General features: G+C 46.7%; 1 protein-coding gene across 1 annotated transcript in view; it reads left to right on the top strand.

Annotated features, from left to right (window-relative positions):
- The first annotated feature begins 785 nt into the window (after positions 1-785).
- Positions 786-13557, top strand: part of pid1 (phosphotyrosine interaction domain containing 1) — a 127885-nt gene continuing 115113 nt past the window's right edge. The window contains exon 1 of the mRNA XM_033031922.1: positions 786-977. Within this exon, the coding sequence (XP_032887813.1) occupies positions 948-977 (30 nt within the window). The 5' untranslated portion in view covers positions 786-947. The remainder of the gene's footprint in view (positions 978-13557) is intronic.

Raw genomic sequence — 13557 nt, 5'->3', positions numbered from 1 at the left:
GTGAATTCTCTCTGGTTCTGAGTGTCACTGGCATGTGGGTTACTCTGTTTCCTGACGCGTCTCTCTCTTTCTCTCTCAATCGGACTCAGGGGGGTGTAATTAGTAAAAAGCTACCAAAAATCATCATTGTCTACTTCCCTTAGATCCACCGAACTGCCGGACACCGTGCTCAGCGCATGAAACATAGGCATTCAAAGGGTCGCTGCCGTTTATCGTGAAACACGGTTAAAAGGAGGAGGGGGGGGAACGAATATTTCCTCAATAATCCCAGATATCCTGGAATCTTTCTTCCCTCTCTCGCCTGCTTTGGGATTCGATCCCTGCCACACGGGGTAAGTAAGGGGCGACTGACCTCCACACCCCAGCTCGTCCGAACTGCAGCTAAAGTGAGTCCAATTGGGAAGGTCACAACTGCAGGAGTCGCTTCTCTTGGGGAATGTGGCCAGTGCCCGCTGGCGCACTTACACCTTAAACATACTCTCTGGGGAGATCTGGTTGATACAAAATCCCGGGGCATGATTTATGGGCATTTAAGTGGGATTAACATGAAGGGAAGCTGCAAGATGATTCCACCGACGATGTTGTTAATGTGTGTGTGCCTGACGCCGAGAGAGGGAGAGAGAGGCGAGACCTCCCCCTTTCTCCCAGCGCTGCGAACTACAAATGGGATTGAGGATCAGACTGTGAGGTTTTTCCGCCTCTGGATCCCCGCCTGCAGCAGAGCATAGTGGCCAGAGGAGGTGAGAGTGAGTGAGTGTGTGTGAGAGAGGGAGGGAGGGAGAGAGAGGGAGGGAGAGAGAGGGAGGGAGGGAGGGAGACGCCGGCCTCATCAGTCGAACCTCCCCCCACACACAGACAGCGCCGGAGGGGACGCAGTCGGCAGCAAGCGGGAGAAGCGAGCAGGTCAGGCCACCCACTGTCACCCGGGGCCCTCCGGCAGCACCAGCATGTGGCAGCCAGCGAGCGAGAGACTGCAGGTAAGAGTCGTGTAGGCAGCCCATGGGGAACCGTCAAGACTGTCTGCACTGATCCCCGACACCAGCGCTCTCTGTGTGTCTCCCTCTCTCTCTGCCTCCACACACAGCGTTCAGCCACCTCTGGTTAAGGAGAGAGAACGAGAACAGCAGGGCTGGGAGCCTGGGAATAAACAGGCTCACCCTAACCTGCAAACTCCCACTCGTCCTCTCTCCCCTTCCTTGATGCTAAGAGGGAAAACAACCCGTTATTTGTGTTTAATTATCTGTTGCTTTCACCACCTGCCTCTCCGCCAGGCGTGATAGTGATCGCCAGTTGTATCTGGGACTGTGTTTTGTAGCAAGGTAACGCTACCAGACACTGGATAACATGGGGGGCTCCCACACTCCAAGGGGCTCTGGGCAGAGATTTCAGCAGAAAGTGTGCCCCCTCCCTCACTCTTCTCAGTCAAAGGATGAGCAGAGCCAAAGTTAGAATAAGTCTCCTCGTCTAGTTGCGCCTGGCTGTAAGTGTCTCCCTTTCAGAGCTGAGTAGCCCTGCTGTGGTGGAATTTGCCGTGGCATGCATTGGGAAACTCGAACCGCGTCTTATCAAGGCTGTTGCAAGCTTTGCCCGTTTTTCTCCACCTTTAAACCCCCCCCCCCCCTTCCACGTGTATTGCAGATTTTGAGCCAAATGGCGAGGGACACTTGTGTCAGTCACACTGGAACATATTCTGCAGTCCGTAGATACAGGAAAGTCGCCAAAGAAACCTGTTCACGGTCCTTAAAGCGACGCCTAAATCCCTCCCTGTCCACTGTGTGGAGAATTTCATAGAGATTGTCTGTCGGTGGGGATGGGAAATAGGGGATGACATTTTGCCCCCAGATTTTAATTTCTAATGATAAACTTAAACTTTAGAGAGTGACATACAATTGAAAGCAGGCGAGGAATCAATACAGTACTTGCATGCTTGATGATATTTCATCTAGGTTGGCATTCCAGTTCATAGTCATACAGCACGGAAACAGGCCCTTCAGCCCAACTTGTCCATGCTGACCAATATGCCCCATCTACACCAGTCCCACCTGCCCATGCTTGGCCCATATCCCTCTAAACCTGTCCTTTCCATGTACCTGCCCAAACGATCCTTACACATTATTATAGTACCTGTTTTCACACCTTACACTTCCTTATCCATGTATCTCCCTCTCCCCTGGAGAAGGGTCTCGACCCGAAATGTCACCCATTCCTTCTCTCCAGAGATTCTGCCTGTCCCGCTGAGTTACTGCAGCATTTGCGTCTATCTTCGGTTTAAACCAGCATCTGCAGTTCCTTCATACACATGATAGTACCAGCCTCCGGCAGCTCGTTCTGAACACCCACTACCCTTTGTGTTAAAAAAAAAAGTTACCCCTCGGGTTTCTTTCGCCCTTCACCTTAAAATACTGGGGTGCTGTCTAATACTGGGAGAGAATTGCATTGTCAAAGATGTCATCTTTCAAATGGAGTTCTTAACCTAATCCATTCTGTGCTACACGTCTAAGTAAAAAATCCCAAAGCTGTAATTGAACTACCATAGAATTATTCCCAGTGTCCTGGGCTGTATTTATCCTGCAATCAGTATTTTTAAAACAGATTATCTGGTCACTATTACACTTCATGAGAGCTTTCTCTTCATCTGCTTTCCATTATTGAAGTATACAAGCTTATTTGAGGCGTTGATAGGGTAGACAGTCAGGATCTTTATCCCAGGGTGGAAATGGTAAGGACTAGAAGGTTTAGTTTTAAGGTGCCACTGGTAACATATGCAGGGGAAGTTTATTTACATGGAGAATGGTGGGAGCCTGAACGTGCTGCCAAGGGTGGTGGTGGCAGGTGGAGGCATTTAAGAGGGTTTTAGAGAGGCATATGGATATGCAGGGAATGGAGGAATATGGATCAGATGCAGGCAGAGAAGTTTAGTTTAACCAGCCATCATGTTAGTCACTGTGAGCTCAAGGACATGTCACTGTGTTGTATTGTTCTATGTTATATTAGTTACCATGCTTCCAACAGCACCTCAGTGGCTCTATTGTGCTTTGGGTAAAAGAAAGATGAAAACTATCCAAAAAAATTATTCCTTTCAGTTGTTGTTTCATATATTAGAGAATAATCATTGCAGTATTAACCTAACCTGTTGTGGCAGTCTGAAGAAGGGTTTCGACTCAAATAGTCGCCCATTCCTTCTCCCCAGAAATGCTGCCTGGCCCGCTGAGTTACTCCAGCATTTTGTGTCAATCTTCGGTTTAAACCAGCATCTGCAGTTCCTTCATACACTGTTGTGGTAGGACATGGGTTTATATTCAGTGTGCGCTTGGATCACTAGATATTACCCATGTTGAAACCTCCCGCTGGGTATATAATCTGGTCCAGTATTCCAGTGCAGTACTGAAGGAGTCCACCATATAAGGAGAACTGCCTTTTCAATGAGGTCTTAAATCAAGGAGTTGTCAACCCATTCTGTTAGATATAGAAGCCATTTAATAATGCATTGCTAATACTATTGGAAGTTCATCCCCTGTTCTGGCCAACATTCCTTCCTTAACTGATGCCCTGAAACCAATATTTGCTACCTATTCACTGCTGTCTTTTGGGGAACTTGCTTTGAAGAAAAGGGGCTGCCAGCTTTCTCCACATATTAATCATTTGCTCTTTGGGATATGATTGCATTAGATGTTCTTAATTGCAGCAATAAAGTGCTACTTAAAAATTGATTTAGTTATTATCTGTGCAGGGAATAGAATTTTTATGCCGATTTGCAATATGGATAGACAGAAAGTGAGTGACTCAATGGATCAGGCAGCATCTTTGGAGAAAAGGGGTGGGTGACATTTCAGGTCAGGACCCTTCATCAGACTGAGTTACTCCAGCAGTTTATGTCTACCTTTGCTATAAACCAGTATCTGCAGTTCCTTTCTACACTTTGTAATGTGGATGTTGGCATGCTTGCTAGCTTCAATGTGTACATTATATGAAAGATAAAAGGATTATCTAAAGGATCTTAGCTGCCAAAAGTGATGATTAAGTTAAAGATAATTTAAACACCCATAGCTTATTCCTTAAGATGAAATCTTCTCCTTGAATTTTAATGGCAAGAACTGGGAAATGTAAATTGCCTATTCACACAGAACATTTGGAAATATTCAGCAGGTTACTCTGCATCTGAGGAGAAAGCAAAAGAGTTAACCGTTTAGGTTGATGAGCTTTCATTCGAAGTCATTGATCCAAATAATTGATTCTCCTTCCACAGATGCTGCTGAGCATTTCTGCCATTTTCTGTTTTTTATTTCAGATTTCCAGCATCTGCTGGATTTTTTTTTTGCTATTCCATTGTCATTTGACATTTGGCTTGTTGAATGGCACTGATTTAAAACTTCTTTCAAAGAAAGCGTATAAAGTCAAACACATGTTTACAATCTCCTTGGAGTACACAATTGAGAGGTGACCTGGGAGAATGGCTCTGCTTTCTAGCCATGACTTGGGCTTTTGATGATCAAAGTACTCTTTCCATTCCAAAAATCACAGGTCACTTTAGATCATCATGTTCCAAATACAAGGAATTATATTTATAACTTTAGACTTTACTTAAAACTTTAGAAATACAGCACAGAAACAAGTCCTTTGGCCCATCGAGTCCATGCTGGCCAGCGATCCCCAAACACTAGCACGATCATACACACTAGGGGCGATTTATAATTTTACCAAAGCCAATTAACCTACAAACCAGTACCTCTTTGGAGTATGGGAGGAAACCGGAGCACCCAGAGACGTACAAACTCTGTACAGAGAGCGCCTGTAGTCATGATCAAAGTGGGTCTCTGGTGCCGTAAGGCAGGAACTCAACTGCTGTGTCATTGTGCCACCCTACTGAAAACAACAAAAGGGAAAAAATGATACAGTGGTGTAAATTTAGAAACAAGGAATAGCAAATGCTGGAATTTGTCCCTGGTCAATTCATCCCTTCCCACCCAAATCACCCCCTCCCCTGGTACTTTTTCTTGCAACTGCAGGAAATGCTACACTTGTCGCTTTACCTCCCCCCTCGACTTCATCCAAGGACCCAAGCAGTCTTTCCAGGTGAGGCAGAGGTTCACCTGCACCTCCTCCAACCTCATCTATTGCATCCGCTGTTCCAGGTGTCAGCTGCTCTACATCGGTGAGACCAAGCGCAGGCTTGGCGATTGCTTCACCCAACACCTCGGCTCAGTTCGCAATAACCAACCTGATCTCCCGGTGGCTCAGCACTTCAACTCCCCCTCCCTTTCCGAATCCGACCTTTCTGTCCTGGGCCTCCTCCATGGCCAGAATGAGGCCCACCGCAAATTGGAGGTACAGCACCTCATATTTTGCTTGGACAGTTTACCCTCAGCGGTATGAACATTGACTTCTCCAATTTCAGGTTGTCCTTGCTTTCTCCTTCCTTCCCCTCCCCATCCCAGCTCCCCCACAGCCTACTGTCTCTGCCTCTTCCTTTCTTCTCCCCCCCCCCCCCACCGACATCAGTCTGAAGAAGAGTCTCGACCCGAAACGTCGCCTATTCCTTCGCTCTACAGATTGTTAGTCTGAGGAAGAGTCCCAACCAGAAACATCACCTATCCATGTTCTCCAGGGATGCTGCCTGACCCGCTCTGAGTTACTCCAGCATTTTGTGTCCTATCAAAGGTGGAGATTTGTTATGCAAGATACAGATCTGAATTGTATAGAAAGGAACTGCAGATGCTGGTTTATACCAAAGATAGACACAAAGTGCTGGAGTAACTCAGCGGGTGAGATAGCATCTCTGGTGAAAAGGGATGTGTGACATTTCCTTTTTTCCCCAGAGATCCTGTCTGACCCACTGAGTTACTCCAGCACTGTGTATATATCTACAGATCTGAATTAGTGGATGCCCAGAACTAGGTACTGTCCTATGCTATATGGCCTATATCCTTCTAAACCTTTCCTATCCATGTACCTGTCCAATGTCTTTTTAAATGTTGTGATAGTACCTGTCTCAACTAACTCCTCTGGCAGCTCGTTCCATACACCCACCACCCACCAAATGCTTCCCCTCAAGTTCCTATTAAATCTTGCCCTCTCACAAACCTCTGTCATCAAGTTCTCTATTCTAGGTTCCCCTACTCTCAGTAAATACCCAGGTTAATTACATACAAGGTATGATAACACGATACCAAAGGTAAGACAGGTACAGTTTAAGTAAAAAAGAGCATATTTACAAATAAACAACAGACATTGCAGCTTCAGGAGAAATTTATTTCATGACAAACTGGGTAGCGTGTGGAATTCCATAGGACACACACATAATGAATGAAGCAGACGATTGCCACATAAGGATTTGTGGATTTTAGCAATATAAGAAGTGAAAAGAATGAATGGATGGCTGATTCTTTTTCCTCCTGCATGAAACCGTTAAATTCAATCGAGGGAATTATATTGGACTGAGCAACTTGAAGGTCTTCAGTGAGCAGCACATAAAGCCATCAGCTAGGCAGTATTTGTGTTCCATTATTTTCGGTGGTCACACTGAAGCACATTGTAAAGAAGCACCATCCCCCTTCCCATACACCCCCACCCTCCCCTACACCCCGTCTCCCCTACACCCCTCTCGTCCACACACACCCTCGTCCACACCTTCCCTCCCCCTACCACCACACCCCTTCTCCCCTCCCAGTTACACCCTCTCCCCGCCCCCACAACCCCCCCTACCCAATAAACCCCCCCCCCCTCCCCACAAACACCCCTCCCCCACACCCCCCCCCTCCCCCACAAACCACCTCTCCACACACACCCCCCCCACAGACCCCCCTACACACACCCCCCCTTCCCCCACACCACCCCCCACCCTCACCCACACCCCCCTCCCCCACACCCTCCCCTCCTCCCACACCGGGCCCCCCCTCCCCCACACCCACCCCTCCCCCCACCAACCACCTCTCCACCACACCCGCCCCCTCACCAGACCCCCCTCCCCCACAGCCCCCTCCCCCACACCCTCCCCCGCACAGACCCCCCTACACACTCCCCCCCCCCACCCCACCTCCCCCTCTCCTCACGCCTCCCTCCCCACACCCCCTCCCCCCACCCCCACACACCCCCTCCCCCTCTCACAGCCCCTCCCGGCGCAAACCCCCCTCCCCCGCGACAAAACACCCTCCCCCGCACTACCCCCTCCCCCACACCACACCCCTCCCCACACACCCCTCCTCCACCCCCCCTCCCCTCCCCACACACCTCCCCTCCCCCACACACCTCCCCTCCCCCACGTACACCCCCCTCCCGTAAACATCCCCACACACCCCCCCCCCCCTCCCACACACACCAGCCCCCGACAGGCCCCACCTGAAGCAGTCCCCGTGTCCTGGCTACAGAAAGCTCCCGCCGTTGTGTTGGGGGAACAGGTGAGTGGTGGATTATTGCATTGGGGAATGGGTTGCGTTGGGGGACCAGGCCTCCCGTGTGACTGGGACCCAACATGTACCTATTCAAGTCATTCTTAAACGTTGGGTTAGTGCCTGTAAATCGTACGTGGAGTTCAGAAAGGGGGGGAGGGGCCGTCCATCTACATTAGACCTGTCGACCCATTGTACCTCCCTCCACCACTCCCTCCGGCAGTTTGTTCCAACCAGCGGCATTCTCTGTGTGGAAAATCCGAATCCTTGGCTATCCTTCAAAATTTTCCCCTCTCACCATAATCCTGTGCCCTCTATTTCTAAACACCTCTACCTGGGGATCAACATTTCTGCCGTATACGAGTACATGGGAATTTCATGTTTAGTTTTTTCACTTATTTGCATGCCTGTTTGCAAGGAGCCTGTGGCTGGTTCTATGGGTGAATGTCTTCTTAAGCAGTCTTTTGCTGGGCTGTGTGTAATGTTTAGCATACCTCTTTGCTGCAAGGTTCATAATGAGGCAATTTTTCCGTAAGTGAGATTCTTATGAAAATACTAGGTTCCAGAAAAAATATTGGCAGCAAAATTTACTCTCCCTTTGAGATGTTTTCTTTTAAAGCACTTCAATTTCATGGTAGAGTACAAAGTAAATCAAGTCTTGTGAAATAGATTAGCTAATCCCAGCCCATTCTTATGGCCTTGGAAACCTGTTTAACAATTTCATGGCTCAGTCTGTAACAGGTCACCAGGACGGAACATTTATCATCTGGAGCAAGTACATCTGCTGTACATTTGTATCCTTGAGCTGGCACAGTCAGTAGCTGGCAAGAGAGACACAGTTTTTAGTGAGTATACCTGTGGCTTAACCTGCTGGTGTTCTTGGCCACGTAGGCACTGTAAAGGTGGTTGGCCTGCAGGTCAGTGCCGCCAGCATTTTTATACCCGTCCCACTCATACACACCCTCCATCAGTGCCCCGATACTCTTGCCAGAATTCAGGTCACCAGTAGTTGCTATCGACTAGCCAACTATAAAATCCTCGGAAAATGTGAGTGCAGTGGAACCTCTGCTCAGTTCTGTGCAAGCTTGAGCTACTGTGAAAGAGTTGTTACAGCTTGTGTAGATTGACAAAGGTGCAATCAGATGAGAAGTCACAGTTTGCTCCCATCTAACAGATGCATGATGCTGGAGATTGCATGTGGTAGACCTTTTAATGATGTTTATCGTCTCCAACTATGGGTCACAATCTTCACCTGCTACTTAAAAGGTTGCAATTCTGCCCTGTTTGTTGAACTGAAGGAGATCCCATTATCACCCATTTGCACATAGAATCCATTACACACTTTTACATTGTGTTGCCTGACCTTCTGATCTCCGTACCTCCCCAAACCACTAGTTTAGTTTAGCTTAGAGATACAGCACGGAAACAGGCCCTTCGGCCCACCGGGTCCCCGCCGACCAGCGATCCCCGCATATTAACACTATCCTACACACACAAGGGGCAATTTTTACATTTACTAAGCCAATTAACCTACAAACCTGTACGTCTTTGGATTGTCTCTCACTATTTCTGGTTTTGCCAAAATTGAAAACATGAGTAAGTTTTAAGGGCGTCACAGTAGTGCAGCAATAGAGTTGTTGCCTTGCAGCGACAGAGACCCGGGTTCGATCCTGACTATGGGTGCAGTCTGTACGGAGTTTATACATTCTCCCTGTGAACGCGTGGGTTTCATTTGGGCGCTCCAGTTTCCTCACACTTCAAAGATGTGCAAGTTTGTAGGTTAATTGGCTTTGGTAAAATTGTAAATGTCCCTAGTATGCTGGATGGATAGTGCGGGCTAGGCGGTGTGGACTCAGTGGGCCGAAGGGCCTGTTTCCACGCTGTATCGCTAAAATCTAAAGGTTTGAGGAATTCCTTCCCTATCTCCAGCCATTGTCTTTTGTTGCACAGTGCAATCCCCACAGGCTTGCCTGCTGCCGATTCAGTTAGTCTCGCTTCCCTTTCTTTCTCAGGGCTGTGGTTCACAAGACTTCCTGCACACGAGACAATGTGCAGCTGAGCTATTCCAAAATATATATTTTTAATTAATTTAGCGTTATGCCCTTAAGTGTCAAGCAGCAAGACGGGAGGGAGCAACCTCTTTTCCACCCTCCTCTTCACTTGAGGAATATCAAGTAGGATTCAAGGCATAATGAAAACTATATACCTCCAACTAAGTAGAAAGTGGCAGGAAAATATTTGTGCTCATTGTTTATCTTCTATTTTAGTAAACAAGTAAACAGTCTTCTATACGCTGGAGATACAAGAAAGTGTAGATGCTGGAATCTTGAGCAAAACCTAATGTGCTGGAGGAACTCAGGTGGAATCTATGGAGGGTTTGTTTCAGACTGAGTCTGAAGAAGGGTCCTGACCTGAAACATCACCATTCCATGCTCTCCACAGACGCTTTTTGACCTGCTGGTTACTCCAGCAATTGCTCAGCCTTTGGTACATGTGCCACCAATAGCACTCAGTGAATTAATCATGATTTTGTGATAAATAGCCTGAGGGAATTTATTTGCAGTATTCAAGTTGTAAAGATGAAGACCTTAATATCTATTCATCCTAGTTCTGTTCCTCGTTGTCTTGCTGCGATCTGAAATTGTTCCTTTTCATCCAATAGCTTTCTTTAGCTATCACACTACGGCTGTGAGTTTTCTGCCTCCATGTATTAAGGGTCCATTTCAGGCCATAGATCACTTCTGCCGAGGCCCTACCCTGTTTTTGTGTCTATCCTGGTTTCAGCCGGAAGTGAAGGCAGTCACTTTTTTGGGGTTGGATCGAAAGATGACATTGTCTGACAAACTTCCCACAAGCTTCACCTCAATTAACGTTTAATGTGGTGGTGTAATGCAGGTGTACCGGTCTGCATGGGTCTCGCCCCGGCACAAGCAGGGTCACTTACAATTCAAAAGCCTGGATTCCCTTTCGCAAATTCAAATAAGTAAGCATTTGAAATACCCTTCAAAGTCCTTCTGTATTATTCGCCAAACCTCTTGTCGAAGCAGGAAGGGATTAGAGAGAAATCCCTCCTTTATTCAATTGAACCCATGGAGGGATGTGGGACAAATGCAGGCGCATGGTTTGCCAACGTGGCTGGCATGGACAAGGTGGGCCGAAGGGTCTGGTTCCATGTTGTAAAGCTCTACGACTCTGTAACTCTGCTCCTTAATTGCAATAAAGATGGTGACCACCACTGTGATGTAGAGGATTTCAGAATGTTACTGACACAAGTGGCCAGAGTTAAAGTGACTAATTGAAAACACAAGAAATCGGGGACTCTGAATTCCAGAGAAACAGGTTTTCATTGATTTCATGTGCGCATTGTATCCTTGTGGATAAGATAGCCATACAATTACAGTGTTTCTCATTCAAAACCAAAACATCCAACATTTAATCAAAGTCGCAGTCACGTAGATTGATTTTAAAGTTATCTTTGCATGAAGGCAGGTGGATCCTTTCACCAGAGAAGTATGAAAGATTGATTTGTAAGCCTCCAAAGAAAAGAAGAGTTGGATTTGTATATTAGCGCCTTTTACATCTTCGGGATACCAGACTAAGTACTTTAGCATGCAATCACTTCTAAGCCAAGTGGTTGCTTGCCAAGCAGGCACCACTGCCTCAAACAGAAGAGTTAAATGAACTGGTGAACTGTTTAGTTGTGTAAATTGGAGAGATTAATATTGATAAGAACATCAGTGGAAGGCCACAATTCATCCAACTGTGCCATGAGATCATCAGTCCAAGAGGATGAACAGGACCTCAGTGTAACATCACACTTGAAGGTCTTTCCTATTACTCCCATCCAAACCCATCACTCTCAGACTCGGAGACACGATCTGCCATTGACTGAGTTACGGTTGACATGATTAAACACACGATAAAATAGGCCAAAGTCAACATGGTTTTCTGAAAGGGAGATCTTGCCTGATAACACTTTGGAATTCGTTGAGGAAGTAAATAGCAGGATAGACAAGGGAGAGTCGGTGGATGTGGTTTACCTTGATTTTCAGAAGGCCTTTGATTAGGTGCCGTACGTGAGGCTGCTAAAGAAAACGAGAGCCCATGGTATCAGAGGGCAGATACTAGCATGGATAGCAGGTTGCTGGATGGCAGAAGGCAAAGAGCGGCAATAAAGGGGGGCTAATTCCGATGATTGCCGGTGGCTGCCGGTGATTAGCGGAGTTCCGCAGGGCTTGTTGCTGGGGCAGCTGCTCTTCACAGCATATATCAATGATTTGGATGAAGGAATTGAAGGCTTTGTGGCCAAGTTTGCAGATAATATGAAGGTAAGTGGAGGGGCAGGTAGTGTAGAGAAAGCAGGGTCTCTGCAGAAGGATTTGGACAGGTTGAGAGAGTGGGCTGAGAAGTGGCAGATGGAATACAGCGTTGCCAAGTGTGGAGTTGTGTATTTTGGTAGTAGGAAGAAAGGCGTAGACTATTTTCTAAATGGGGAGAGAATTCAGAAATTGGAGGTGCAAAGGGACTTGGCAATGCTGGTGCTGGATTTGTTAATAAAAAAGTTAATTTGCAAGTCGAATCGGTAGCAATGAAGCTGAATACAATGCTAGCATTTATTTCGCGAGGTCTACAATACAAAAACAAGGATGTAACGCTGAAGCTTTATAAGGCACTGGTCAGACTGCATTTGGAGTATTGTTGAGCAATTTTGAGGCTCTATCTGAGGAAAGGCGCTGGCGTTGCAGAGGATCCAGAGGAAGTTTACGAGAATGATCCCAGGAATTATTGGGTTAACATATGATGAGTGTTTGATGGCACTGGGCCTGTACATGCTGGAGTTTAGAAGGATAAGAGCGGACCTCTTTGAAACTTACCAAACAGTGAAGGGCCTGGATAGAGCAGATGTGGAGAGGATGTTTCCATTAGTAGGAGAGCCTAGGACCAGAGGCCATAACTTCAGAATAAAAGTTTGTGCCTTTAGAAAGGAGATGAGGAGGAATTTTTCTAGTCACAGCGGTGAATCTGTGGAATTCATTGCCACAGACGGCTGTGGAGGGCAAGTCAATTAATATTTTTAAGGCGGAGTTTATCAGGGTTTTGATTAATTAGGGTGTCAAGAGTTATGGGGAGAAGGCAGGAGAATGGGGTTGAGAGGGAAAGATAGATCAGCCATGATTGAATCACGAAGTAGACTTGGTTCCAAATGGCTTAATTCTGCTCCTAGAACTTATGATTTTATGACAGACTACCATATTGATCTAGCACAATCAGTACGTTGCTAGCTTCTGAAAACTATAAACACACCGAAATCCCAGTAAATGTGAAATGTTTACCCCATGATCATTTTTACCCCAAAGACCTGGATAGAGTGGACGTAGAAAGGATGTTTCCAGTAATGGGAGAGTCTCGAACCAGAGAGCACAGCTTCAGAATAAATGGAGATGAGGAAGTATTTCTTTAGCCAGAGGGTGTTTCCATTAGAGGGAGAGCCTGGGACCAGAGGCCATAACCAGAAGTTATGGCCCCTGGTCCTAGGCTCTCCTACTAATGGAAACATCCTCTCCACATCTGCTCTATCCAGGCTCTTCACTATTTGGTGAGCTTCAAAGAGGTCCACTCTTTCGAATGGAGATGAGGAAGTATTTCGTCAGTCAGAGGGTGGTGAATCAGTGGAATTCATTGGCAGAGATTGCTGTGGAGGCCAAGACATCGGGTATTCTTAAAGCAAAGATTCTTGATTAGTAATGGTGTCAAAGGTCACAGGGAGAAGACAGGAGAATGGGGTTGAGTGGAAAAAATAGATAAAGTATGATTAAATGGCAGAATAGACTCGATGGGCCAAATGGCCTATTTCTGCGCCTATGTCTTATGATCTTATATGGCCCAGCTGATTATTATTAATTCACTTTTCCTTTAAGGCTTTCCCTCGGTGGATCCAAATAATTGCATACCTTTGGCAAAGAAATGAGATGGCGGTATTTGGTCACCAAATGAGATTTTGTTTGTTTGTTTGTATGAAGTGAAACAAGCAAACTAGAAATGCAGAGACTATCCAGCTGTTCCATAAGAAGATGTGCTGCTTTAGTACCAGATGTGGAACCTCCCTATAACATGCTTCCGCCACAATAGACAACAGGTGCAGGAGTAGGCCATTCGGCCCTTCAAGCCAGCA

This window comes from Amblyraja radiata, chromosome 13 (assembly GCF_010909765.2).
Source record: "Amblyraja radiata isolate CabotCenter1 chromosome 13, sAmbRad1.1.pri, whole genome shotgun sequence".
In the NCBI taxonomy this organism is placed as follows: domain Eukaryota; kingdom Metazoa; phylum Chordata; class Chondrichthyes; order Rajiformes; family Rajidae; genus Amblyraja; species Amblyraja radiata.
Note: the sequence above shows the minus strand (reverse complement) of the source record. Positions and strands in the feature narration are given on the sequence as shown.